This window comes from Erigeron canadensis, chromosome 4 (genome assembly GCF_010389155.1).
Source record: "Erigeron canadensis isolate Cc75 chromosome 4, C_canadensis_v1, whole genome shotgun sequence".
NCBI lineage: Eukaryota > Viridiplantae > Streptophyta > Magnoliopsida > Asterales > Asteraceae > Erigeron > Erigeron canadensis.
Window position 1 is genome coordinate 22,876,414 of NC_057764.1, and position 24,943 is coordinate 22,901,356.

A 24,943-nucleotide genomic window follows, 5' to 3' on the forward strand; every position below is an offset into this window, starting at 1 on the left:
TCTTTAGATGAAAGATATATTATTCTATTTAATATATTCTATTGGATAAATATTAGCTATAATTTTATCGGATATATATTAGTTATTAATATTTATTTATTATATTAAAACTATTGGGTAAAAAGTGTAAATTTGTGATGAAAAAATAAAAAAGTGTAAATTAAAGTCAAAATTGAAAACAAAAGTCAACTTTAAAAAATCAAAAGTTGTGATTGGTTGATAAATTATTATAGCAACAGTGTTTTAATATAATAAAAGATAGTCACAGATTGAGTTATATGGGAGAAATTATCTAAGATACCCTGAATGATAAAAATATCACTGTCGTATTGCGCGAGTACTGTGCTAGTATCTAAAATAGTAATTAGCTAGAACTTCTTTTAGGAAAATGGGATTTTCATGACAAAACTAACAAGAAAATTATATTTTATTATTTTTTAAAAAGTTTTTCATGAACAAAATTCCAAATAAATGAGATTATTTTGGATATATATATTAAGGTTTGGAGAGATACATAATAAATTAGGGGCGATTCTAAATAGTAACTACAAGTTTAGTTGGAGTATATAAATGTTAGAGAAATAAAGAAGTGTAAATTTGATTTTATTATATCACTAGCATAATATTTGTGCGTGTTGCACGTTTGACATAATTTTTTTATAATCTGAATCTTTTTTTTGTAATCTGAATCTTTCTTACAATAATTGTGATTAAACAGAAGCATCGGAAAAATTAGCAAATGTAAGGTTAAGATACAGGAAAAGAAGAAGGAAAAAAGAAAAATTGGCAATTGATCCACATATTCTTATTTGTATCGATAGATTAATTCGAATAGGTAAATACTAGATTTTAGGTCCGTGTTAATTACAAGGGTTTACAATTTTATCAATATTAAATATTAGTTTATTATGATTTAAATTGTTTAGTTTACTTTAAATAGTAACTTAAATAAGTACGCGATTAGTTTATAATTTATAAGTTTTTATTAATTATATAATCTTTAAATTATAATAATAATAAATAATAAAAGAAACAATAATAATAATAATTAAGATTTTTAACATGCTTTTAAAAAGAAAAGGTGTCTTGTAAATAAAAATATTCTATTTATGATTTACCATAAAATATTTGGATTCAAATAAAGAAAAAAATATATGTATATATTTTCATATATTACTAGCACTTTACTCGTGTAATGTGGTACGCGGTGGTCGTGGCGATGACGATGTGGTGGTGGGACGACTGTTAGCAGTAGATGAGACGCTGAGTGGTGTAAATAATTGATGTAAATGGTTAATGTAGATATTTTAAATAATAAAAAATCGATAGTGTAATTTAATGATTAATAATAAGAGAGTAATGTAGGTGAAAATATTATAAAGGTTTCTAAGTGAAAATCATAAATACTTTTCAACACTTCTAAAAATAAAGTGCTATTATTTCAACATCAATTATTTACACCACACGATGCCCGCCTCTATCACCGACAATCCCACTACCATAAGGTTGCCGACACAAATCCCGCGGTATTACGCGGGTACCATGGTAGTACATGCAAATGAGAATATACAACTTAATATATAAAATGTCAACGGTGCATAACGTGCAGTCTACTCTGTATACATATGACTATATGAGACATGTATAAGGGATGCTTTTATGTATTGTGTAATACATATAACATATCTACTTTAAATCTTGGAGCTCGATCTAAGTTTTACTTTGTCTTTGAATTCTTTTTGACCACCAACACGATGGCTCACGAAAGACAGTTTGACCACCTCAAAATCTCATTACAAAGTATAAAGTTAACAACCAACAATTTTGCTACAGAAAATTTGATTGGCCAAGGTGGATTCGGAAAAGTTTATAAGGGAGTAATCGACCATTCCTTGGGCCAAGACGCCAAGGTTGCTTTGAAGCGTTTAGATCGTGTGTTTGGGCAAGGAGACCCCGAGTTTTGGAAAGAGATTATGTTGCTGTCCTTATACAGACATGAAAATATAGTCTCTCTCTTAGGATATTGTGACGATTCGGGTGAGAAGATCCTAGTGTACGAGTATGCATCCAATAAAAGCCTCGACTTTTATATCAACAACAAGGAACTAACATGGGTTCAACGTCTTCGAATATGTTTAGGGGCGGCACGTGGACTGGCATACCTACATGCTCCTAGTGATACCCAACTTAGAGTATTGCATCGCGATATTAAAAGTTCTAATATATTATTAGACGACAACTGGAATGCCAAAATCTCGGATTTTGGTCTCTCCAAATTTGCTCCTGCTAACAAAGATTTCACATTTCTTATCTCTAACGTTGTTGGCACATTTGGTTATTGTGATCCGCTCTATATAGAAACGGGCTTATTAACAAAAGAGTAAGATATTTACTCTTTTGGTGTAGTGTTGTTTGAAGTATTATGTGGGAGGCTATGTATTGGCATCAACAATGGCGATCGTCAGTCTTTTGTAGGAATTGTGTGAAAATGCTATGAAGAAAACAAAATAAATGAAATTGTTTTTGGGAGTATAAAGGATGAAATAAATCCTCATTCTTCAAAGGAATTTACCAAGATTGCTTATCAATGTTTAATGAAAGATCGTGAAGAACGTCCATCAATGGACGAGATCCTCAATGCACTTGGAACCGCACTTAGATGTCAAGTAAATTTCTTTTCTCTAGATGATCAACTAGTTTATGATAGTCTAAATCCGAAATGCAAATTTTTTCACTTTTAGTTATATCCTTTCTTTCTGTAGTAAAACCGTAACGTGTCATTGATATACTAGTATGAAAAAGATGCAACATATAGAAGTTTTGGATCTATGGGACTGACTTATTGAAATATGTTTTACTTAGTGCTCAGATGTTGGTGTCGGTAGTAAACAAACTCGCATTGTTGGAATTTTGAATGTAAAAGTACTAAAAGGATTGGAGCTTTATATTGAAAATCCTTATGTGATACTCAAACTAAGGAACTTGCGAGATCAATTAATTCCATCTATGAAGAAGACGGCCATAAGGTACGGCTACAAGAAAAGGGATCCGTATTGGAATGAAGAATTCACTCTGTATGTTGAATATCCTGATCAACCGCTAGAAATATGGGTTCATAGCAGCTCATCGATGCATGAATAAGTAATATCTTGACTCTATAATCTTCATAGGGTTCAATTTTGTTTCTTACAAAAAGGCGTATAATCACACACATATATACAAATTGTCCGCAATTAAACTTGAACCAACAACTTCACAGTCGATGGGTCACTTGAAATGTACCACTAGGCCAAAGGCCCTTTGGTTCAAGGATTCATTAAAAAGATGTACTACTTAAAATCTTGAATCATTTACTTAAAGATATCACACTTATGAATTATATGATGGTCATCCTATAAAGAGGAAATGACTGAAGTGGAAACTTTTTTCTAAACCGGCATATCTTACGGGCGTTTTATCAAACAAGTTCTATAAAAAAATAAAAACAGTAAAACCAGGTTTAGGAAACCCGGTTTTAGCCACGTCGGATGAAACCGAATTTCCCACACCCGTTTCAAATTAATTTGCATTTGAAACCGGTCTGGCAAACCCGGTTTCAAATGGAATTTTTGAAACTGGGTTAGGGAAATCTGGTTTCGTCCGAAGTGGCCGAAATCAGGTTTCCCAAACACGGTTTTATAAAAAAAAAAATTTGACAAAAACTTGTTTGACAAAACACCTGTCAATTAGGCCTGTTTCAAAAAAAAAAAAATAATCAAGTGAAGTGAAGTGGTCAATACTTGTAACTATTTTTCACAATGGCAAAATGGATAATTTGAAATTATAAGGAGGTTTGGAAATTGGAAGTTAAAGTTTGTATGTATTTACTCGTATATGTTTAGCAACCATTTATATATTGCGTAAGATGAGTAAGTAGTTATGTCAATGTATGGAGTTATGAGAATATGAAATTTGTAATTAAATTAATGCACGATATCTTTGTTATGTAGGTAGAAATCCATGAGCAAGTCGGGAGGATCAAAGATCTAATATTTAGCAACATTACTTCTGGAAGTCCACAGACTCGAAAAATTAGGCTTTTTAATGTTAAGGATGGCCGTCACGGTGGAAGCTACTTACAAGGGAAAATCATGGTTGAGATAATGTACATACCGTGCTCATATTACACTGCTTTTGAAGATATATGCCCACTACAAAAGGCTCCTACAGGGACTCCTAAAGGAGGAGGATTGCTTCTTGTTATAATCCACGAAGCCATTGACCTTCAATCAAGTTATCACAGCAATCCGTATGCTTCATTGCTTTTCCGAGGAGAATTAAGAAAAACCGTGGTTTGTTTTCTAATTACACATAATGAGTTTGGTATTAACCTTGTTTCAAAAATACAAAATCTTCTTAGTTTCCCGTATTCTTTTAAATTTGTGTATTTTGAAATTTGATTTCTACAGCCAATAAAAAAGACATCTTATCCGAAATGGCAAGAAGAGTTTACATTTGTGTTAGAACAGCCACCAACGGAGGAAAAACTGCATCTGGAAGTCATTAGCACTCCTTGGATGGGAATAATATATCGAAAGGTACAAAAGATAATCAATTGCATGCATAAAAAAATTGTATTTTACTTCATAGTTAAATTTCAGGGGTTGATGTATGTTGTCACCAGGAAGAATCGATGGGATATATTGATGTAAAGGCTGTTGATGCTGTAAAAGAAAGACGGATTATCAACCGTTACCGTCTTCAAAATGTAAAACATGGTTCGCTTATGGTGGAGTTGCAATGGAGATCAATCTAACTAGATGACCACTAGTAATAACCAAGAGTCATTGATGGCAAGCTAGCGGCAGCCACATATATCATATCATCGTGTTTATGTAGTAACTGAATGATCACCATGTCATTTTTATTTAAGGTTAAGTGCGCCGAAATTTAATAAACTATATCTGAAAAGCTATAGTGTGCATGAATTTAAATCAACCTTAATTTATTGTATCATTAATTGTATGCATGAAGTTAGTAAAAATGTTTATGGGATCTATATATAAGTCAACCTTTATTGTATCATTAATTGTATGCACGAAGTTAGTAAAAATGTTCATGAGATCTATAAGTAACAAAAAGAATATAAAAATGAATGTAGGTCAAAGAAAAGTACAGAATTTTCTCTCGTTCGTTTACCAGTATCATCATTAGGTACCAATATTTACTTGCTACATCCAAAAAGCCCGGTGAATCTTGTAAAAAAAGAGCTATAGCCTGCAGTCATAGGATGGACAACTCATTCGAAAGTTTGTAGATCAGGACTACAAAGTTATGCATAAAGGTGTTGTACTGTACAACACTGCAAATCATAATTGGTGCGACTAAAACTTGGTGGTGTACAGATCACCACCCTAAAGCATATGATCATCATCATCAACAAAACCCGAGTTTCCTGCTGAAAGTTGTGATATATACTTTCTTGCTTGGTGTTGACTTTGACTGCTTCGGCTGGAAACATAATCAAGTTATTGAGGAGTTTATCAATTTATTAACTTTTGAACTAGACTTATATATGTGTTTGTGTATGCATTTGTTTGTATGTTTTACATATCTGATGCGGCTATGACTAGGTAACACGAACACAAACTTGGTTCTTGAAGGTTAAAGGCGATGTATATCTATATCTATACCTCTTATAATACAAACTAAAAATCTATTTTAAGAAATTTAAGCAATTTTTTCAAAATTCTCAGATTGCTCATAATATACACATTACCTCTCTAATTCTATCTATACCCCTTATAATACAAATTAGAAATCTATTTTAAGAAATTTAAGCAATTTTTTCTAATATCCTCATATTGCCCATAATACACACATTACCTCTCTAATTCTATATCTCTAAACACAATCAGACAAACATCCTACTACCAAAATCTAACACACAGTCACTTCTTTTTCTCCTTCATATTTACACACACACATATCAATTCCTCCTGGCCCCCACTATTTTGTATTATTATCACCGTTTAACCGCCACAATGAACGGGCACCAACCATAGTTAATGGAAAAGGAATATTATCCCAAGGACAAATATATAAACTGAATAACTAAGAAAAAATTCTAAGAATAGGATGACTCTTTAAAATATGGCTAATTTTAGGATAATTTGCTTTTTAACTTCTAAAACTAGGATTTTAGATTATTTAATTCTTTTTCCATACCAAACCAACCAACTATCCTACTTTCCAGCCACTTTTTGCATTTTTATGTGAATTTCAATTCTGACAAAACATAACTAAATAAACATAAAATTTTACATCATCTCAAAGCTATGTCAAGAACTAGATTACAATACAAGATGATAACTAAATAAGCATGATATTTTACATCATATCAAAGCCATGTCGAGAACGGGTACAATTTTGTTGATTGTGACCGGCCTGTTGGCATTGTCCACATTTACGGGTCTTTTTGGGATGATCGATGTCCATTTCGTTTCTGATGCGGCTTTCACGTCTTCGCCCTTTTCCAACAACAAGTTTAGTGTAATCTGCTTGAATTTTCCATTGAGGATCAACCCAATAATCAACATGAGGTAACGGAGTGAAATTACCATTGTATTGTTCTCTATACGTTGAAGTATGGTACACCTTATCGATAATACGAAGGGGGTTGTCTCTTCTTTGCCGAAAAACAGCTACTGCATGTGAACATGGAAACCGGTATGCTTGCCACTTTCCGCACGTGCAACTTTCTTCATAATAATTGACCGTGTGTACGTTTCCACCAGAACCATTAATTTGATGTTTCGTTACAACTTTATACACGCCTTTACTGAAATCAAACTCTTCTAATCGGTGACTTTGAGCATGAGTATCAGTAGCTTTGAATATACGCCATGTGTTCGGTGGCAGAGATGTGTTGATGCTCAACCCCATTGAACTATACTTTTGGAACATTTGTACGGTTTTATTAAATGTATGGTTTATACACGCCTTTATGGGTAATTTTCTAGCTCCCCGCAACACGTTGTTGTAACTCTCTGATATGTTTGTGGTCAAACAATCCATCGGCAACATTCATCAAATGCTTGACACCATTGGCTTTTATTAACTTGGTTTAAATAGTTCCAAGCCATTGGATCAAGCTGCTTCATATCATTCTCATATTTTGCAAACTTTCGTTTTTGACAAGTGCTACCCATTGCCCAACAAAGTTGTTTAAGAGCCATGTTTTTAAACCTTGCATTAAAATTACTTCGAATATGTCGAAGACAAAAACGGTGATATCCCAACGGCTCATTCCATTCCTTTAGATTCTTCATAGCATGAATTATTCCCCGATGTCTATCTGAAACAACGCATAATCGTCTATCATGCGCAACATAATACCTTAACTGTCTCAAAAACCAACACCAACTATGACTTGTCTCTTCATCGACAATGGCATATGCAATCGGTAAAATCTGATTATTGGCATCTTTTGTAACAGCAACAAGCATTTTCCCTTTGTAATCGCCTCGTAAATGTGTACCATTCACACAAACAACAGACCTACAATGGCGAAATGCCTCAATTGACGGTCCAAATGCCCAAAAAATATATTTGAAAGTCATTATATTTGATGAGCTGTTTGGATGATGAAACCACTTGATAATGGTGCCGGGATTTGAATTCTGTAATGATGCAATGTAAGTAGGCAACTCATCAAAATTACTCTCCCAATCTCCATAGAGAATCTCCATGGCTTTTTTCTTCCCATACCATGCCTTTTTGTAGGAAACATTCACATTTAAGTGATTTTTTATATCAACTTGAATGTTCTTCGAAGGGTAGGAAGGATCATTCTCAATTGAATGAAGAATATGTGAGGCAATGATTGTAGAGGTCAAATTTGTGTTGTAGTTGCTTGCATAAGCTCCAATGCAATTATGTGTGTTAACCCAACGTGTGACTTCCCATTTCTGATGTGTTTTAGTCTTAAGTGCACGAATATACCAATCACATTTTGGCGCATCGTAAATGTTGCTAGAACTACCGGTTTCTTCCCCATTAGCCATCTTGCATTTTGCTACCATGTATCACCTTTGCTTTCAACCACTCTAAACTTCCTGTTTTGGGGCAATGACCATAATGTTATTTCCCTTTTTAGTTGTTTTTTACTTTCAAATCTCATTCCCTTTCGAATTTCGTTTTCTGATTCACTCCAATAATCAATGTGAATATCGTCTTCCTCTTGTGGCATATCATCATTGCCAACTCTAACATCGTTAGAAAACTTCACCCCCCTTTCGTAACATGGTTGAGCACTTCTTGTGTTACACTCATCTGGATTCTCACTTTCATTGCTTTCATCATTAGAATCTTCCCCAAGATTACTAGCTAGCACACTGTCATCATCACTCGAATCTGAGTTCGGTTGTTCACCAAACTTGTTACCATACTCATATCTATTATCATTAGGGGAATGAAGTGGTATATTATTTGTGACATGTGTAGGTGCATTTAGTGTCTCAAAATAGTGAGATTTCTCATGAAACGGAGACATAATAGGAGAATAAAAAGGAAATGCAGGTGAGGAACTAACTTCAAAGGACCCATGAGAAGATCCAAAAAATGGTGGTGGTTCATGAAAACTTTGCAAGAGACTCGAAAAACTTGTATTACTTGATGGAATTATTTGTTCATTTTGATGTTCTTCCATCTCAACGTGTATTATTAGAGAATTTTTAAAGGAAAGAAGTTTGAACACTCATGTTTGAAAGGAATTTTGAAACATATACTATATATATGAAAGGTTAATGTAAAACGAATATATTCTTCTTTCTAATCAGTTTTAGTTTTATCAGCATAAAGTTATGGGTAATTGTTTCTGCTAGATTTTCAATCAAGTAAAAATTGAAGAAAAGGAATATATTCTTAGTCAAATCAAAATATAAAATGTATGATTTAGAAATGAAAAAAAAAAAAAGAAAAAGGCTGGAAAGCGATAGTGGTTGATTGGTTGGTTTGGTATGGAAAAGAAATTAAATAATCTAAAATCCTAGTTTTAGAAGTTAAAAAGCAAATCATCCTAAAATTAACCATATTTTAAAGAGTCATCGTATTCTTAGATATTGGATTTTTTCGAATAACTAAGTACTATATATATCACTCACAAATGATATGATATACCTTTCGAAAACACAAAGCTAACACGTCAGATATTTATCTGTTTTGTCTCTTTTCATACATACACCCCACATACTAACGTGTCCATACTTTATTCACCCGTTTCATTAATAATTTTAGACATATAAACAGAAATGAAAATGTACAAATTTGACTTTATTATTCCATAAGCAGTCTACGCTGAATTAGAAATAATTCAAATTTCAACTGTTCATACACCGCGTCGAATGGCAGTCTATCTCAGCTCTGACGCTTCTTTTAAGTTTTGTGTGATAGATATCGATCCCCTTCAATTCAAATCTTTGGAACTCCATCTTAATTGCTTTCTCTTTCAATTCTCTTAATTTGATCATCACATATATATATATATATATATAATGGCTCAGGTGAAACAGTTTGGCCACCTCAAAATCCCATTACAAAGTATAAATTCAGCAACCAACAATTTTGCTAAAGAATATTTGATTGGCCAAGGCGGATTCGGCAAAGTTTATAAGGGGGTAATCGACCATTCCACGGGCCAACACGCCAACGTTGCTTTGAAGCGTTTAGATCGTGTGTTTGGGCAAGGTGATCCCGAGTTTTGGAAGGAGATTATGTTGCTTTCCTTATACAGACATGAAAATATAGTCTCTCTCTTAGGATATTGTGACGATTCGGGCGAGAAGATCCTCGTGTACGAGTATGCATCTAAGAAAAGCCTCGACTTTTATATCAACAAAAAGGAACTAACTTGGGTTCAACGTCTTCGGATATGTTTAGGGGCGGCACGTGGACTGGCATACCTACATGCTCCTACAGATACCCAGCTTAGAGTATTGCATCGCGATATTAAAAGTTCTAATATATTATTAGACGACAATTGGAATGCCAAAATCTCGGATTTTGGTCTCTCCAAATTTGCCCCTGTAAACAAAGATTTCACATATCTTATCTCGAACGCTGTTGGCACTCTTGGTTATTGTGATCCGCTCTATGTAGAGACAGGTTTGTTAACGAAAGAGTCAGATATTTACTCTTTTGGTGTAGTGTTGTTTGAGGTATTATGTGGGAGGCTCTGTATTGGCAGTAACTATGGAGATCATCAGTCTTTTGTGGGATTTGTACGAAAATGCTATGAAGAAAACAAAATAAAAGAAATTGTTTTTGGCGGTATAAAGGATGAAATAAATCATCATTCTTTGGAGGAGTATACGAAAATAGCTTATCAGTGTTTAATGAGAAACCGTGAAGAACGTCCTTTGATGGACGACATCCTCAAAGCACTTGAAAGCGCACTTAGATGTCAAGTAAACTTCTTTTCTCTTAATTGATCAACTTACAATTTTATGGCATTTTTTTTTTCACTTTTTGAGTTTTGATTTCATATGTAATTGATATTAATTAGTGCTCAAATGCTGGTGTGGGTAGTACACAAACTCGCATTTATGGAATCCTGAATGTAAAAGTACTAAATGGATTGGAGCTTAATATTGAAAATCCTTATGTGATGCTCAAACGATTCACATATAGCCTTACATCTACGAAGAAAACCGCCATTAGATACGGCTACAAGAAGAAAGGGGATCCGTATTGGAATGAAGAATTCACTCTGTATGTTGACGATCCACGTAGGAGTCAAGAGCTACAAATATTTGTTTGTAACTCATTGACATATAAACAAGTAATATATTGACTTTATAAATCTTCATAATTTTCTTTCTTAAGAAAGGCATATATATATAACCACACATATTTACAAATGTTTGCATGATTTCATTGTAATGTAGAAAGAAATTCATGAGATACTCGGAATGACCAGATTACACTTAACCAACTTCACTTCTGAAAATCCAGAGCCTCAAGAAATTAGGCTCTGTAAAGTTAACAGATATTGCTCGGAAGATCACACAGAGGGCTACTTACAAGGGAAAATCATGGTGAAAGTGATGTACAAACCGTGCGCATATTACACTAACTTTGAAGATGTTTGTCCACTGCAAAAGGCTCCAACAGGGACTCCTCGAAACGGAGGATTGTTTGTCGTTATTATCCATGAAGCCGTGAACCTTAAATCAAAGCATCACTACAATCCTTATGTTTCGTTGCTATTCCAAGGCAAATCAAGAAAAACTATGGTTTGTTTCTCTAATTACACATATATAGTGAGTTTGGTAGTACCATTGTTGCAACATCTTCTTAATTTCCCCTATTCTTTTAAGTTTTTGTGTTTCATTTTTGCAGGCGATAAATAAGGCAAAGTCTCCGTTATGGCGGGAGGAGTTTGCGTTCTATTTGGAACAGCCACCGACGGACGAAACACTGTATTTGGAAGTCATTAGTACTCCTTGGATGCCTATAATACATCGAAAGGTATAATAAATCTGTAATGGATCCCAAAATTTCATCGCTAAATTTTTGGCATTAAGAATATTTTTAGTGACCGTCTATACAATAATAAAGAATTTTGTTAGCAACCGCCTTTACAATAATAACAAAAGGTAAAATGTGTAGAAACTCTCTGGTTTCATGTAGCATCTGAGTATCTAGAGCATACACCACATATATTTCATGTATGGTGAAACCATCCTCACACATAGAGCATAAGAGATATATTTCTCCACTTGCCTTTGACAAGGTTTGAACCTGTAATCTTACAATTTTCATCTTGTGAACGCATGTGATCATATGGCGGCGATACCATTTGATCTATGATCAATTGGTTTACAATGATAATAAGTAATTGCATGCATAAAAAAGTTGTATTTTACGTTATAAAATTATGAGGTTGGCGATTTACACATAAAGTACCTGTAATAGCGTAATGTAGCAATATATATATGAATTGATGTATGTTGTCATCAGGAAGAATCAATGGGATATGTTGATATAAAGGTTGTTGATGCTGTAAAAAATAGACGGATCATCAACATTTATGACCTTCAAAAAGGAAAACATGGTCGGGTTAGAGTGGAGTTGCAATGGAGAACGCCTGAGTAACAGTCATTGATGGCAGCCACGTTTATAAGAATAACAAGTAGAAGCAAGAGCCACTGACCCATAAGGCGCCAGGTTATGTTCGATCTTCCATAAGGCATGACGTTATGTCAAACATCATCATACCAGCGCTTCACTCATCACAACATAGTCTAAAAGTTTGACTATTTTCATTCATGTTGGATAGGGTAAATTGGCGAAACAAGTTCGCTGAACTCAAGTTCGCTGAACTCAAGTTGAACTTGGGTAACACTGCCTATAGATGTTCTTGAAATGGTGTATTATGTTCCAAATGATCAACACAGATTTTTATTCGCCAAGTAGCTAAGCAAAGACTTTTGATTTGTTTCCAAAAGTGTATTTAACAGATTAAACTCCGTAATAGGGAGTTTCATTTACAAGTCATACAGAGTGAAGGTTATTTTTCATAGAGGACTTTACAGAACATTACATGAGGTCAAAATCTTATTGTCTATTCATGTCGTGCATTAAATATTTCAGTGAAGGGTGTCTCATATACAGTGAATAATATTACAAAATCTAGGCTTTATAGGAACCAGCCATTATAAACCCTATTAAACAGGGCATCAAGTCAATCTTCCATAACAATCTCATTTTCACTTTTATCAATTGCAAATACCAGTAGCAGCTCAAGCGTAAGGCAAGTAAAGCCAGGGCTTTATGCCCCAAAAGTTTAAAAGCCTCATGTTTTTATATTTATACATAGAATCTGGTACAAACGAGAATTACAAAAAAAGTTTAGGAAAATAAGAAACAGCCACCTTTGAAAGGCCCCGTAAAAAAGCTCGCTTTAGGCCCCCTATTAGGTTGAGCCGCCTCTGGCAAAAACAATCCACCAAACCTTCATCATACCATGAGCAGAGCCTTAATAACTTCATTGCAACATGCATGTTTAAAACAGGTAATCTTGATTCAACTCACCAGTTACAACTACTACACGTATGTACCTCGTTAACTCATGAATCCTCTTCTGCATTTGCAGACCCTTGTCTCATATTGCAACGTTCAACAATCTTAGTGAAATCCTCAAGGCTTAGCTGACCACCAGACATGCACAACAAATCAGCAAAGGCAAATAGCTTAAGGTTGTAAGTTTAAACCATTTACTCATATACGATTGATCTCTAACAGGACAAAGAGGCAAAATCCCTTCCGTCCCAATTTAAATGTCCTAGTTGGACATTTTGGGTCTTTCTTTTTTGATTTTGACTATCAATATATATGTTAGATGTTACATGCTTTAGTTAGATAGAAGGCTTGTGTTATACATACTTGATGTAAAATACATGAATAGATTGGGCTTTAAATGTATTTTTCATAGATATAATTTTCATCACGTATTATATAACACAAACAAATATATTCACGGTTAAAATTGCAAAAAAAAAAAAAAAAAAAACTCAAGAAATAAAATAGGACGTTTAAAAGCAAAAGTCTCAACATTAGCCAAAGTATATTTCAGATGCACAAAAATCTCTTAGTATAACATTACATAATTCTTGAAATATAGAAGTAATATTACTGGTATTATTTTTGTGATCATATTTGATGCAATAAATACTTGCTACAAATAATATTTCGGAAGTGTTCCCATCAACCCAGCCTACCCATTTTGATTTTTGATTGATAACAAAAATTACCAGTTTCAATCCGGTACCCAACCCCAACACCTCCATTTTTCCACCTCTTTAAGATAGCAAAGATCTGGTTTATACAAGAATTTGTAAGTATGGTGATCCAGACAGATTTTAGATACGGCACTAACCTTTCCATCTATATCACTATCAAATAACCGGATCATATGATCCATCTCCTCATCATTCCATGTAAAATCATGTAAAGCTGCTACTCTCCGCAAGTCCCATAAATTAATTCCCCCTTTGCCCGTTTCTGCAACAAACAAGTATCCCTCTGATGACCTATTGGGATAAAAGATTGGCTAAAACAAATAAGGTAAATGTAGCTCCAATTTTAAATGCCAAATATAGCAATCCTAGCTCACCAGGCTCCTTATGGTATATACAAAAAGACTGCTATTGTGAATTGAACTATTGATCACAATGTGCAAGCTTTATCTTGTTCCAACAAGTTGAACAGATTAGTTAGCTATACAAAATCTAGAAATTTTCTACTTTTCTACTGGAAATGATATTGCAACTTAAACGAATATTGTTGAAAGAGTTTAATCTTGGTACCAAGTAAAACAGTTGAAACAATAGAAATTAGCTTATGAAATTACCATCAAACTGAAAGAAGTGTAGTATCAACTCATCTTCAGTCATTTGCACTCGACTTGTGAACTGCTTTCCATTGTCCAATTAAAAATGCAACACACTCGGAGTTAGATATTAAACTATATACATAATCAATATTCAACCTTCCCATGTGACTTGTGACCTTCTTTGTCATCTTATTTAGTACGTCTTTTATTTTAAATTTCATTTAAATGGACCAAAAGGTGAGGCAGAACCCGTCCCAATTAACATATTACGGAACCCACCCACATGACCGCCATTTTTCCAACTAGGCAAACCTTTTACACTATTCAACAAGTCAGATGTTACAACTTTCATTGGATCTATAAGTAACAAAAAGAAAATTAAATAAATGTAGGCTAAAGAAAAGTACCAAATTTTTTCTCTTTCGTCTACCAGAATCATCATTGTGTACAATCTGCTTCCTTTCCGTATTTTTGATCCTTGATGCCTTTGTATCAGAGCGCTGAGGAGAGGTTTTGCTCGCTACATCCAGAAAGCCCGGTGAATCTTGTAAAGAAAGAGCAATAGCCTGTATCCATAGGAAAGACAACTCAGTCGAGATTTTTTTTAGGGCTACAAATTCATGCAATTGGTTGAAACTTACCTTCATTAAAGCATCATCATCAACAACAAAACCCGAGTTGCCTGAAAGCTTTGAGACTTTCTTGCTTGGTGTTGACTTTTTCAGCTTTGGCTGGAAACAAAATCCATATATTGATGAGTTATCATCTAATTTCAAGTATTATGCATCTTTTGCATTGTAAACTTGACCAATTTTTGAAAACTGATGAGATACATTATACTTTGCAAGAAGGAGAAGCATTTAAACGAACTATGGAAGTGTAAAAAACAAAGAAACGAATATAATTTGTTCCACTGTTTCAAACTTAACAAAAGTGTAACGTTCTTTTGCATTTTCACAAGTAAAAAATAGTTAGTTTGCAAAAGGATGTATCAGGCATAATGTTCCAAAAAACAACCGTTTGGGCATATCAACTCAATCTACTAACTTGCTTACCTAGCTATCTACCAACAAACCTAAATTCCGATCATAAGAATCCATACAAACGAACCCCATAATTCTAAAAATTTGACAACGCAAACCTAAATGCTACATTTTGTATACATGATCATATTTATATAATAATACATACATTATTCTAAATATCATAAAATTTCTAATAAATATCTCTTAATACCTTAACATGATAATCTTCATCATCGTTGGCTTCTCCCGATTCGCTTGAAGAGCTAAAATCATCATCTTTCGGCTTATAATCCTCATCATCATCTTCTTCATCTTTTTTCAATTTCTTTTTTCCTTTTTTGTTATTTGAAATAAAAGAAGAAGTAGAAGCAGCCAGATTATGCAAGCCCAATGCTTTCATTCTTTCTGTGTTTTCTTGTATTCTTTTCATTCTTTGCTTTTCATACTCTGTCATTTTCTCTGGGCTTTCTGATTTATTTGCTTCTGGCATTTTGGGTTTTTTTTATTATCGATTTTAAATTAATTGTGAATTATCTGAGTGGAATGAATTTGTGAATTAGGGTTTGTATAGATGGGAATTAGGATCAGAAGATTGAATTTTGGGGGATTTTTAGTTTAGGGTTTTCCTTTTTCTTATTTTCTTAATTTTTTTTCCCCAGAAGTTTAACAAACGCGGGATTACTTTACCTAGCCCACGCTTAAACCCTGCTCTACCCAAACTTCTAGATCGCGTTTGGTTCACAAAATTTGATGGAATCTGATAGAATTAGAATTGAATTCCATTTCTTAGTGTGTTTGGTTAGTTAAAGATAGAGGAATCACATTCCGTTGGAATGTTAACATTCCCTCATTTGATGGAATCTCTATTCCTTGGGGATGGGGGAAGGAATCTCATTCCATCCCTCACTTGAATCTTTAAAAAATCAAAAACATTCTGTCAAATTCCATTCCTTCAAATTCCAATTCCTTTGAAAGATTTCATTCCTTCCAAAAACATTCCGCGAACCAAACGCGCTCTTAGTTTAACAAACGCGGGAATTTTATTAGGTTTTTATGACAAACTTTTAAGCAAACATATCTACAATTGAGGGAAGGTAATAGGTTGCGTATTCGAACCTGGATTTGCCTTTTTTATTCGTTATTTTACTTATTCTTTTAGCGAAGTGGCTTGTTGATTTAAGACTCTCGTCAGAGAATACTATAGTGGCTTGTTGATTCAAGACTCTCGTCACAGAGAACACATAAGTCATCATCAATGACAGAGTTCTATACCTTGAGCATCAGCGGTGGGAATGCGGTCCATAACCATTTGCCACATGAAAATATTAATCTTTTTTGGAACTCTTAAAGTCCACTCCAGGATGTACCTGTCACTGAAGTTCTGCCCACTGATCATCTAATTCCTGATTGCTTTAACTGTAAACACGTTGCTTGTGTTACTTCTCTAAATCCATCTGTCCATTCCTTCACCATTGCCACAAACTCCATTGAGAAGCTGTTGGACCCCGTAGTATTATACTTGATCAACTCGGTACATCTCACAATTGTTCTTTATACACCAGAGCTTTGGTTGTATATAGGAAGACATCCCCAGCTCTGTTTTTTTTGTCATGAATTGCCTTTATCACATTCTTCCATAGACTATTTGATTCCATCTTGTATCACCAAAGCCATTTAGTAATAAGAGCCAAATTACACTCCTTTAATTTAGACAGACCCAAACCACAATCCGTAGCAACGCTTGGATATAAAAAATAGTTATTAAAACATTATCCAAGTGATTCTTTTTAAATATATCAATTTATTTGAGAAATATACAAATTGAATAGGATGGTTGACTTAATTATATCCTGACTACTGGTTAAGTCTAATAGGTTGCGTGTTCGAACCTGGATTTGCCTTTTTTATTCGTTATTTTACTTATTCTTTTAGCGTTTATCACATTCTTCCATAGACTATTTGATTCCATCTTGTATCACCAAAGCCATTTAGTAATAAGAGCCAAATTACACTCCTTTAATTTAGACAGACCCAAACCACAATCCGTAGCAACGCTTGGATATAAAAAATAGTTATTAAAACATTATCCAAGTGATTCTTTTTAAATATATCATTTTATTTGAGAAATATACAAATTTGAATAGGATGCTTGACTTAATTATATCCTGACTAGTGGTTAAGTCTAATAGGTTGCGTGTTCCAACCTGGATTTGCCTTTTTTATTTGTTATTTTACTTATTCTTTTAGTGAAATTTAAAGCATAGGTCTCCAGAATATTATAGTCGTGGTACTTTATTTGAAAATATATATCCGTAGCAACGCGCAGATATAAAAAACTAGTTATTAAAACATTATCCAAGTGATTCTTTTTAAATATATCATTTTCTTCGATGGAAATAGAAATATACAAATTTGAATAGGATTGTCGACTTAATTATATCCTGACTACTGGTTAAGTCTACGCTGAATTAGGTAGGCTCAATACATGTGCGAATTTGTGTTACATAACAAATAATAAGGGGTAGTTTTAATATGTTGTAATAGTTTAGGGGGTTATAGTGTCAAGTTAGAAAGTTAGGCAGTTAAGTCGGTTATGTAGTTATATATATAGGTTGTTGTAATATTGGATCAGTAGTTATGAAATCATTTTGATGTGAATATCACATTTCTTCTCCTATACAATTTCTCTCTGTAACAATTGGTAGAGCCACCGATCTTCCGGCGTTCTTCTGATCTGACTCCGATTATGTAACACCCCGAGCTAGGGCTCGAAATATTATGGAAATCACATAGCACAAGGAGGGATTATCGTTGGCAACTAAATGAAAAATAATGAATTTGGTGAATACATAACCAATCAAATATTCATACAATGCACAAGGAGCACGTGACCATCAAAGTTTACAAAAGAATATTCAAAAGATGGATATCGATCCTAAGCATTAGTCAAAAATGGGCGAATGAATCCTTGATCCATATAAGTCCATGCCTGAATCCCAAAAGCTAGTCACAATCATGCATCACGTCCTTGAACCACTTGATTTCCTGAAAAGTGTACTAACAAGTCAACACGAGGTTGGTGAGTTCGTAGTGGTGGCCCAAGAGGAACCACCGACAATAACCACATATCATAGAAACATGAACAATCATCGCATACAAGAAGTCTTACACGTCATCCAACCAATGCATCACCATATCACAACCCGATAAGAAAGCCAATGCAATGTCAATGTCATGATGCGAATGATATGCATGCCAAACCCAAATGCATATGATATGTATGGCCATCATGCCATCTATGCAATGATACTCACATGTCATCACCATGATCAATGTGGCATCTCAAAAACATCGGAGAATATACGTCTATAAACCCAGATGACCAACACCAGTGTATACGTCTATACCTGGATAAACACATTTATCTCAACAGACAACCAAATCATCTCAATGCAACCATCACAATGCAAATCCAACAATCCATCAATCCAACATCCAATAACCCAACCATATGAACAAACTATACATACATACACTTGAGAGGGCTTGCTTTCAAAGAGTCATTGATGTATGTATACAGGGTGTACCAGCGGCTAACCCTCCACATCTCAAACCTTTTGAAAGCGAAGTTGACTTTCATGTATGTACTCCTAACCTAAATATAACCTTTCTCAAAACCAACATGCACAAAACAATTCAATTCAACCTTCAATCATCATTCAGTCAACAAACAACTAATGCAAACAAATAAACACACAATGTACACTTTTCAGCCCGAATCTCAATAGATTAGGGAGATACGAACTCACCTTGATCAGCTAAGAGTAGATAATACAAGTTAAAAGCAACTAAAGTTATCTTGCGTTCACCTCACGTCCACCACCTATAATTATAATATTATATGCAATTATTAATACAATTCATTCACGTCCCAATAAAACAAGTACAATCCTACCGACTCCCGAGACTTGATAAAGTTGTTAAAACGCCTAGGTGAGGTCCATATCAAGTTTATGTAGAACTACAACACACCAAAGCGTTAGTAACTTTCTCCGAATAAGACTTAGACTCAAAAGATTCGACCCTTTTTGAAATGGGGAAGGTTTCAATAAAAACTAAGGTTACTACAAGAAACTAGATTCATTTACGAATCCAACGATAGGTCACACGTCTCGATTGGACTTTCGGTTTGAAAGATACAAGCGTTTGAAAACAATGAACGAAAACTGCCGACCAGAAAAGCCTTCACTGCGCCGCAGTGAGGCTTGGCACACCTCACTGCGCCGTAGTGAGGTTTAAAGCCAAATCTAGACGCAAATATTGGTTGCGCCGCAGTGAGGCTTGGCACACCTCACTGCGCCATAGTGAGGTTCAAGGCCAAAAACAGACGCAAGAAAGGGCTGCGCCGCAGTGAGGCTCTGCCGCCCTCACTGCGCCGCAGTCCCACTCCCTGCAGCCCAAAACCTGCACTTTCTAACATCAAAGTCGACCCAAATCACCATTTAACCTCAAAATCTATTCCGACACTTCTACAATTTAGTTTTAATCCCACAAAATCAAACATAGACTATATTTAAACATAACCCATCTTACAATTTCATTCCATAACTCGATTTAAGCTCCAATTCATGAATCAAACTTCCTAAAAACCCTAAACCACACATGCAAGCTTTTCGACTCGAATTATGACCCAAACCCACTCGACATCAACTAGAAACAGGTAAATGAAGATAAAATAAAGGTTATGGAACAAGTTTAATGTAACACCCGTCATTTACAAACATGGATTATCAAAAAACTTTCGCCTAACGGCGTTTAATAATAGCGGAAAGAGATCACATATAAATCTGCCCATCCGTAATCGGATGAAACTTTTGAAAACATATGGTGTTACTAAATGAATCATCGAAATAATAAAAGAAAATCCAAGTGTTGACACCAACATATATGCCAAACATTATTACATAGTCTTTAATCATAATATCGTAAATAAAGTAGCCAAACAAAAGGCTAAGGGTAGCTTAAGCATCAAGAACATAAATGTTATTGTCTTTAATGTCTTTACCCATGCTCATCAAGCTATCCTTTCTTTAGCTCAAAACTCATCTAATCTGATGGCACAACATTTTCAAAGAGCAAGTGTTAGCTAATAAATTAGCTAAGTAAGAATGACATATTTGAAAACATTTGCCGATTAGATATATTAACAAAATCATATCATCATTATATGTTAATATCACATGAGCATCATAAACATCATAAACATAAGAAACATCATAAACATCGTAAGCGCCATATAGCATAACACATTAGGAACATCATAATCCTAAGTGTGCCTATCATCATAAAGCTTTACTTTTCATCTTTCTTTACTTTCTTTATATCTTTACTTTTCTTTTGCCTAGGCGTAGGCTATGTGACATAAGCCACACATACTTAGGGATGTGGGGTTGTGTGTAGGCGGTCATAAACCATACATGGAGTCCTCACACCCGACATGATGGGTAAACCATAAGGTGGTCCATCGACGTCGTTAAGGAAAGACAAATTCGTTTCCAACTGAATAAACCGTTTATGCCTTTACGCATTGGTGGTTAGTTACTCCACCCGGAACAAACCATATGGCTTTTTGTAATCAGCTTTCACACGTGCACAAATCAAGCATCTTTCAACAAAATGAGCAAATTCTCCCTTGATGTTCGGCCACCAATAGATAGGCTTCAAATCTGCATACATCTTTGTGTTACCGAGGTGAACTGAATATCTTGACCTATGGGCTTCTTAAAGGATTAACTCTCGGTTACCACCAAGCAATGGTACCCAAATTCGACTTTCATATATCTTAAATCCACGGTTGTTCGTTTCCATCTTAAATCTTTTCTTCTTCCCAATGCTTTCCTTGTCGATATTATCTTTCATTAAAGCCTTAACTTGAGCTTCCTTAATGCGGTTAAGTAACCCCGACTTTGCTTGATCAACCATGCTCATCAATCTACAAGAAATATTCTGCACTTATCTACTTAATGTATCCGCCACCACATTGGCTTTACCAGGATGACATTTAATCTCACAATCATAATCTTTCATAAGTTCCATCCATCTTTGTTGTCTTACATTCATATCCTTTTGAGTGAATACATATTGCAAACTTTTATGATTAGTGTACAATGTACACTTAGTGCCATATAAGTAATGTCTCCATAGCTTCAATGCAAACACCACAACAGCTAACTCTAAATCATGTGTTGGGTAGTTCTTTTCGTGAGGCTTCAACTGACGTGAAGCATAAGCAATGACTTTGTCCCTTTGCATAAGAACACAACCCAAACCTAAAATAGACGCATCACTATAGACAACAAGATCATCGGTACCTTCAGGTAAGGCGAGGACAGAAGCTTCACATAACTTTTTCTTTAACGTTTGGAAGGCCTTTTCTTGTGCTTCAGTCCACTCATACTTCACTCCTTTCTTTGACAATTCAGTCATAGGCTTAGCTATACGAGAGAAATCTTGAATGAACCTTCGATAGTAGCCCGCTAAACCAAGAAAACTCTTGATTTCCGTGGGTGTCTTTGGCTGTTCCCATTTGGAGACAGCTTCAATCTTTGCGGGGTCAACTTTAATACCTTCAGATGAGATGACATGCCCGAGAAATTGAACTTCTTGAAGCCAGAATTCACACTTTGAGAACTTTGTAAATAACTTTTTCTCCCTAAGGACTTCAAGAACGGCTCTTAAGTGCTCACAGCGCTCAGCTTCAGACTTTGAATAATATAGAGAAGTTCTTAAATCTATTGAACACTTTCACAAGTCACTACACTAAATTGGTGGCGTAATTAACATCAATTGTAGGGGCATCTAATGATTAAAAAAAGAAAAAAAAAGTGAAAACACTAATTTTGACTAGCTACAGGTCTACATAGGGCTCTATTAAATTAACTCTATTTTTTTATATATATTAGACGTATGCCCGCATGATGCAGCGGCGATGGTGGTAGTGAAGATGGTGTGGTGACGGCGGCAATGGTGGTAGTGGTGGTAAATGTAAAATTAATTGATTTAAGTGGGGTTAATATGTTTATTTAAAGGTTGGATAACCTTGTTGTAAAATATTTCATTTAGGGTATTATAGATATATAGATGAAAATGTTTAAATTAATGAATAATATGATAATTTCAAAATCTTAATTACTTAAAGGGGGAGGGGGTACTTTGTTTTATATAGTAGTATGAAAGTATAGATATTGATGAAAATGTTTAAATTAATGAATAAAGAAGATGGGTAATGTGGTCATTTCAAAGTCTTTTTTTTTTTAACAGCAGTGGTGATTGGACTCAACGGCATGCCTCTTTATCGTCCGGTAGAGATCGACCACGTCACCAGCACAGTCAATCCGAGGGCATGACTGGTGGTGGAAGTCCCACTACCGTTCTAGAGGAAACTAGCTAATGCTAGAGAAATCCCCCATGCTCCACCTCATTGGTAAAGACATCCCAGTATGCCTTTCAAAAATTTTGAACCCGGGACCATTATTTGGCTGAAAAACATAAGGGGCATTAAATGTCTAGTTGGGCTAAATCCCAATGACCATTTCAAAATCTTAATTACTTTAAGGGAGAGATGGTAGTTTGTTTTATATAGTACTATAGATATAGATATTGAAGTATAGCTAGTGTTATATAGTGGCAACTTAAGGTTTTTGGAGGTCTTAAAACGAAGTCGGTTTTGGGGGCCTAGTTCATAAGCATATAAATTAAAGTAAACAAAAAAAAGTTAGTTCGACTTATGTTATGGAACTACTATTAATGAAAAGATGCAAATGTTGGTTCAAAAATCAGTAAGATTGTTACTTCAATGCAAATTATATAATGGTACTTCTTTTAAATTAAGTCTATCATACAAAATATTGAGGCCCTACATTGTTGGGGGCCTAAAGTGATTGCATAGTCCCTTAGTACTGTTGAGCCACCTACGACTCTTATATTTTATTAGATTGTAATGATGTTTTGATTATATTTGTTGAATCATGATAAGTTTAATAACCTTTTTAATAAACGAGAGCAAGTACCCCCGCGTTGCGGCGGTAAAATGATGAGGGTGATAGGTCATAGAGTGTGCTAGATCATAGGAAGTGATATGCCATAGAGTGTCATAACCAAATGTCTTAGCCGGACTCCATCATCAGATTTAAAAATTCGTCGAAAATATATCGAATGACATCTCTAATGAAAGAGCATGAAATTTTAAAAACACCCATATAATTTTATAATTTATCGATGTACGGTTTTTGAGATAAAAGATTTTGAAAGAATTAAAGGAATAAAATGATTTATGGAGGAGAGAGAAAGTTATATATATTGATATATATAGTATATCATGCATTATCATGTGTATATTGTTGAAATTGAATGTTGAAAGTTGAAAAGTTAAATTTGTTTTATAATATAGTATAGATATAAGATAAAATAAAAATAAAAACAAAAACCATAAACCTGTTTAAACGTACAGGTCAAACAAGTTAACCCGACTTTTTCAAACATCGGGTGAACCCAAGTGCCTGTATTTCCGCACGAAACAGTACATACGTTTTATATTATATGCAGACAACTGTATTGGGCCCTGCAAAAATAAAAATAAAAAATTTCATAGTTGTCTAAAATTAAAAAATGTAAAAACAAAATGAAAAAAATGTCAAGTGTACATTTCTTCCCCTTCAGATCTTTGAAGCTCGATTTAGTACTGCTTTCTATTTGAGTTCTGTTGGACCATTAACATCATGTCTCACGTAAGACAGTTTGACCACCTCAAAATCCCATTAGATAGTATAAAGTCAGCAACCAACAATTTCGCTAAAGAAAATTTGATTGGCCAAGGTGGATTCGGGAAAGTTTATAAGGGAGTAATCCACCATTCCACAGGCCAACACACCACGGTTGCTTTGAAGCGTTTGGATCGTGTGTTTGGGCAAGGAGATCCCGAGTTTTGGAAAGAGATTATGCTGCTGTCTTTATACAGACATGAAAATATTGTCTCTCTTTTAGGGTATTGTGACGATCTTGGCGAGAAGATCCTAGTGTACAAATATGTGTCTAAGAAAAGCCTTGACTTATATATCAACAGCGAGGAACTAAGATGGGTTCAACGTCTTCACATATGTATCGGGGCGGCTTGTGGACTGTCATACCTGCATGCTCCCACAGATACCCAACTTAGAGTATTGCATCGCGATATTAAGAGTTCTAATATCTTGTTAGATGAAAATTGGGATGCCAAAATCGCAGATTTTGGTCTCTCCAAATTTGCACCTGCAAACAAAGATTTCACATATCTAATCTCCAACGCCGTTGGCACAATTGGTTATTGTGATCCGCTCTATGTAGAGACAGGTTTATTAACAAAAGAGTCGGATGTTTACTCTTTTGGTGTAGTTTTGTTTGAGGTATTATGTGGGAGGCTCTGTATTGGCAGCAACAATGGGGATCATCAGTCTTTTGTGGGATTTGTAAGCAAATGCTATGAAGAAAACAAAATAAAAGAAATTGT

The 24,943-nt window shown here is 34.6% G+C and overlaps 6 protein-coding genes across 9 annotated transcripts; 4 read left to right on the plus strand and 2 right to left on the minus strand.

The window, feature by feature from the left end:
• The first annotated feature begins 1,754 nt into the window (after window positions 1-1,754).
• LOC122597179 (probable serine/threonine-protein kinase PBL28) lies at window positions 1,755-2,384 on the plus strand. Its single transcript, XM_043769809.1, has one exon. The coding sequence runs from the start codon at window positions 1,755-1,757 to the stop codon at window positions 2,382-2,384; it is 630 nt and encodes a 209-aa protein (XP_043625744.1).
• A 210-nt stretch (window positions 2,385-2,594) lies between these two features.
• Window positions 2,595-5,076, plus strand: LOC122597180 (synaptotagmin-1-like). The gene is made up of 5 exons (XM_043769810.1): window positions 2,595-2,666; window positions 2,863-3,111; window positions 3,990-4,331; window positions 4,449-4,577; window positions 4,664-5,076. Exons 1-5 carry the CDS (start codon window positions 2,595-2,597, stop codon window positions 4,793-4,795), a joined length of 924 nt encoding a protein of 307 aa, XP_043625745.1. The 3' UTR covers window positions 4,796-5,076.
• A 1,967-nt stretch (window positions 5,077-7,043) lies between these two features.
• On the minus strand, window positions 7,044-8,045 carry LOC122597181. The gene has a single exon (XM_043769811.1). The coding sequence runs from the start codon at window positions 8,043-8,045 to the stop codon at window positions 7,044-7,046; it is 1,002 nt and encodes a 333-aa protein (XP_043625746.1).
• A 1,295-nt stretch (window positions 8,046-9,340) lies between these two features.
• LOC122595057 (nodulation receptor kinase-like) lies at window positions 9,341-12,560 on the plus strand. Its single transcript, XM_043767344.1, has 5 exons — window positions 9,341-10,445; window positions 10,544-10,819; window positions 10,926-11,273; window positions 11,380-11,508; window positions 12,001-12,560. Exons 1-5 carry the CDS (start codon window positions 9,534-9,536, stop codon window positions 12,133-12,135), a joined length of 1,800 nt encoding a protein of 599 aa, XP_043623279.1. The 5' UTR covers window positions 9,341-9,533; the 3' UTR covers window positions 12,136-12,560.
• Window positions 12,561-12,730: 170 nt separating this feature from the next.
• Window positions 12,731-16,025, minus strand: LOC122595059. 4 transcript variants are annotated; one of them, XM_043767349.1, is made up of 7 exons: window positions 15,611-16,025; window positions 15,016-15,105; window positions 14,782-14,940; window positions 14,393-14,453; window positions 13,919-14,043; window positions 13,101-13,190; window positions 12,731-12,994 (listed from the first exon to the last, which is right to left on the minus strand). In XM_043767349.1, the coding sequence occupies exons 1-6, from the start codon at window positions 15,887-15,889 to the stop codon at window positions 13,110-13,112; spliced, it is 795 nt and encodes a 264-aa protein (XP_043623284.1). In that variant the 5' UTR covers window positions 15,890-16,025; the 3' UTR covers window positions 12,731-12,994; window positions 13,101-13,109. The 4 variants fall into 4 exon arrangements, with proteins under 4 accessions (XP_043623284.1, XP_043623283.1, XP_043623282.1 ...); XM_043767348.1 differs by having other exon boundaries at window positions 13,075-13,190; XM_043767347.1 differs by having other exon boundaries at window positions 12,731-13,190.
• Window positions 16,026-24,176: 8,151 nt separating this feature from the next.
• Window positions 24,177-24,906, plus strand: LOC122597182 (serine/threonine-protein kinase CDG1-like). The gene is made up of 2 exons (XM_043769812.1): window positions 24,177-24,786; window positions 24,869-24,906. Exons 1-2 carry the CDS (start codon window positions 24,177-24,179, stop codon window positions 24,904-24,906), a joined length of 648 nt encoding a protein of 215 aa, XP_043625747.1.
• The last annotated feature ends 37 nt before the right edge of the window (window positions 24,907-24,943 follow it).

Excerpts from the sequence above, each read along its gene's own strand:
- LOC122597179 (XM_043769809.1), top strand. The coding sequence starts at position 1,755 with ATGGCTCACGAAAGACAGTTTGACCACCTCAAAATCTCATTACAAAGT.
- LOC122597182 (XM_043769812.1), top strand. The coding sequence starts at position 24,177 with ATGTCTCACGTAAGACAGTTTGACCACCTCAAAATCCCATTAGATAGT. Across the intron at positions 24,787-24,868 it reads TCCGCTCTATGTAGAGACAG|CAACAATGGGGATCATCAGT; the intron begins GTTTATTAACAA and ends CTGTATTGGCAG.
- LOC122595059 (XM_043767349.1), bottom strand. The coding sequence starts at position 15,889 with ATGCCAGAAGCAAATAAATCAGAAAGCCCAGAGAAAATGACAGAGTAT. Across the intron at positions 15,106-15,610 it reads ATGAAGATTATCATGTTAAG|CCAAAGCTGAAAAAGTCAAC; the intron begins GTATTAAGAGAT and ends TTTTGTTTCCAG. Across the intron at positions 13,191-13,918 it reads ATAGTGATATAGATGGAAAG|CTAAGCCTTGAGGATTTCAC; the intron begins GTTAGTGCCGTA and ends TCTGGTGGTCAG.
- LOC122595057 (XM_043767344.1), top strand. The coding sequence starts at position 9,534 with ATGGCTCAGGTGAAACAGTTTGGCCACCTCAAAATCCCATTACAAAGT. Across the intron at positions 10,446-10,543 it reads AAAGCGCACTTAGATGTCAA|TGCTCAAATGCTGGTGTGGG; the intron begins GTAAACTTCTTT and ends GATATTAATTAG. Across the intron at positions 10,820-10,925 it reads ACTCATTGACATATAAACAA|AAAGAAATTCATGAGATACT; the intron begins GTAATATATTGA and ends ATTGTAATGTAG.
- LOC122597181 (XM_043769811.1), bottom strand. The coding sequence starts at position 8,045 with ATGGCTAATGGGGAAGAAACCGGTAGTTCTAGCAACATTTACGATGCG.
- LOC122597180 (XM_043769810.1), top strand. The coding sequence starts at position 2,595 with ATGAAAGATCGTGAAGAACGTCCATCAATGGACGAGATCCTCAATGCA. Across the intron at positions 2,667-2,862 it reads GAACCGCACTTAGATGTCAA|TGCTCAGATGTTGGTGTCGG; the intron begins GTAAATTTCTTT and ends TGTTTTACTTAG. Across the intron at positions 4,578-4,663 it reads TGGGAATAATATATCGAAAG|GAAGAATCGATGGGATATAT; the intron begins GTACAAAAGATA and ends TGTTGTCACCAG.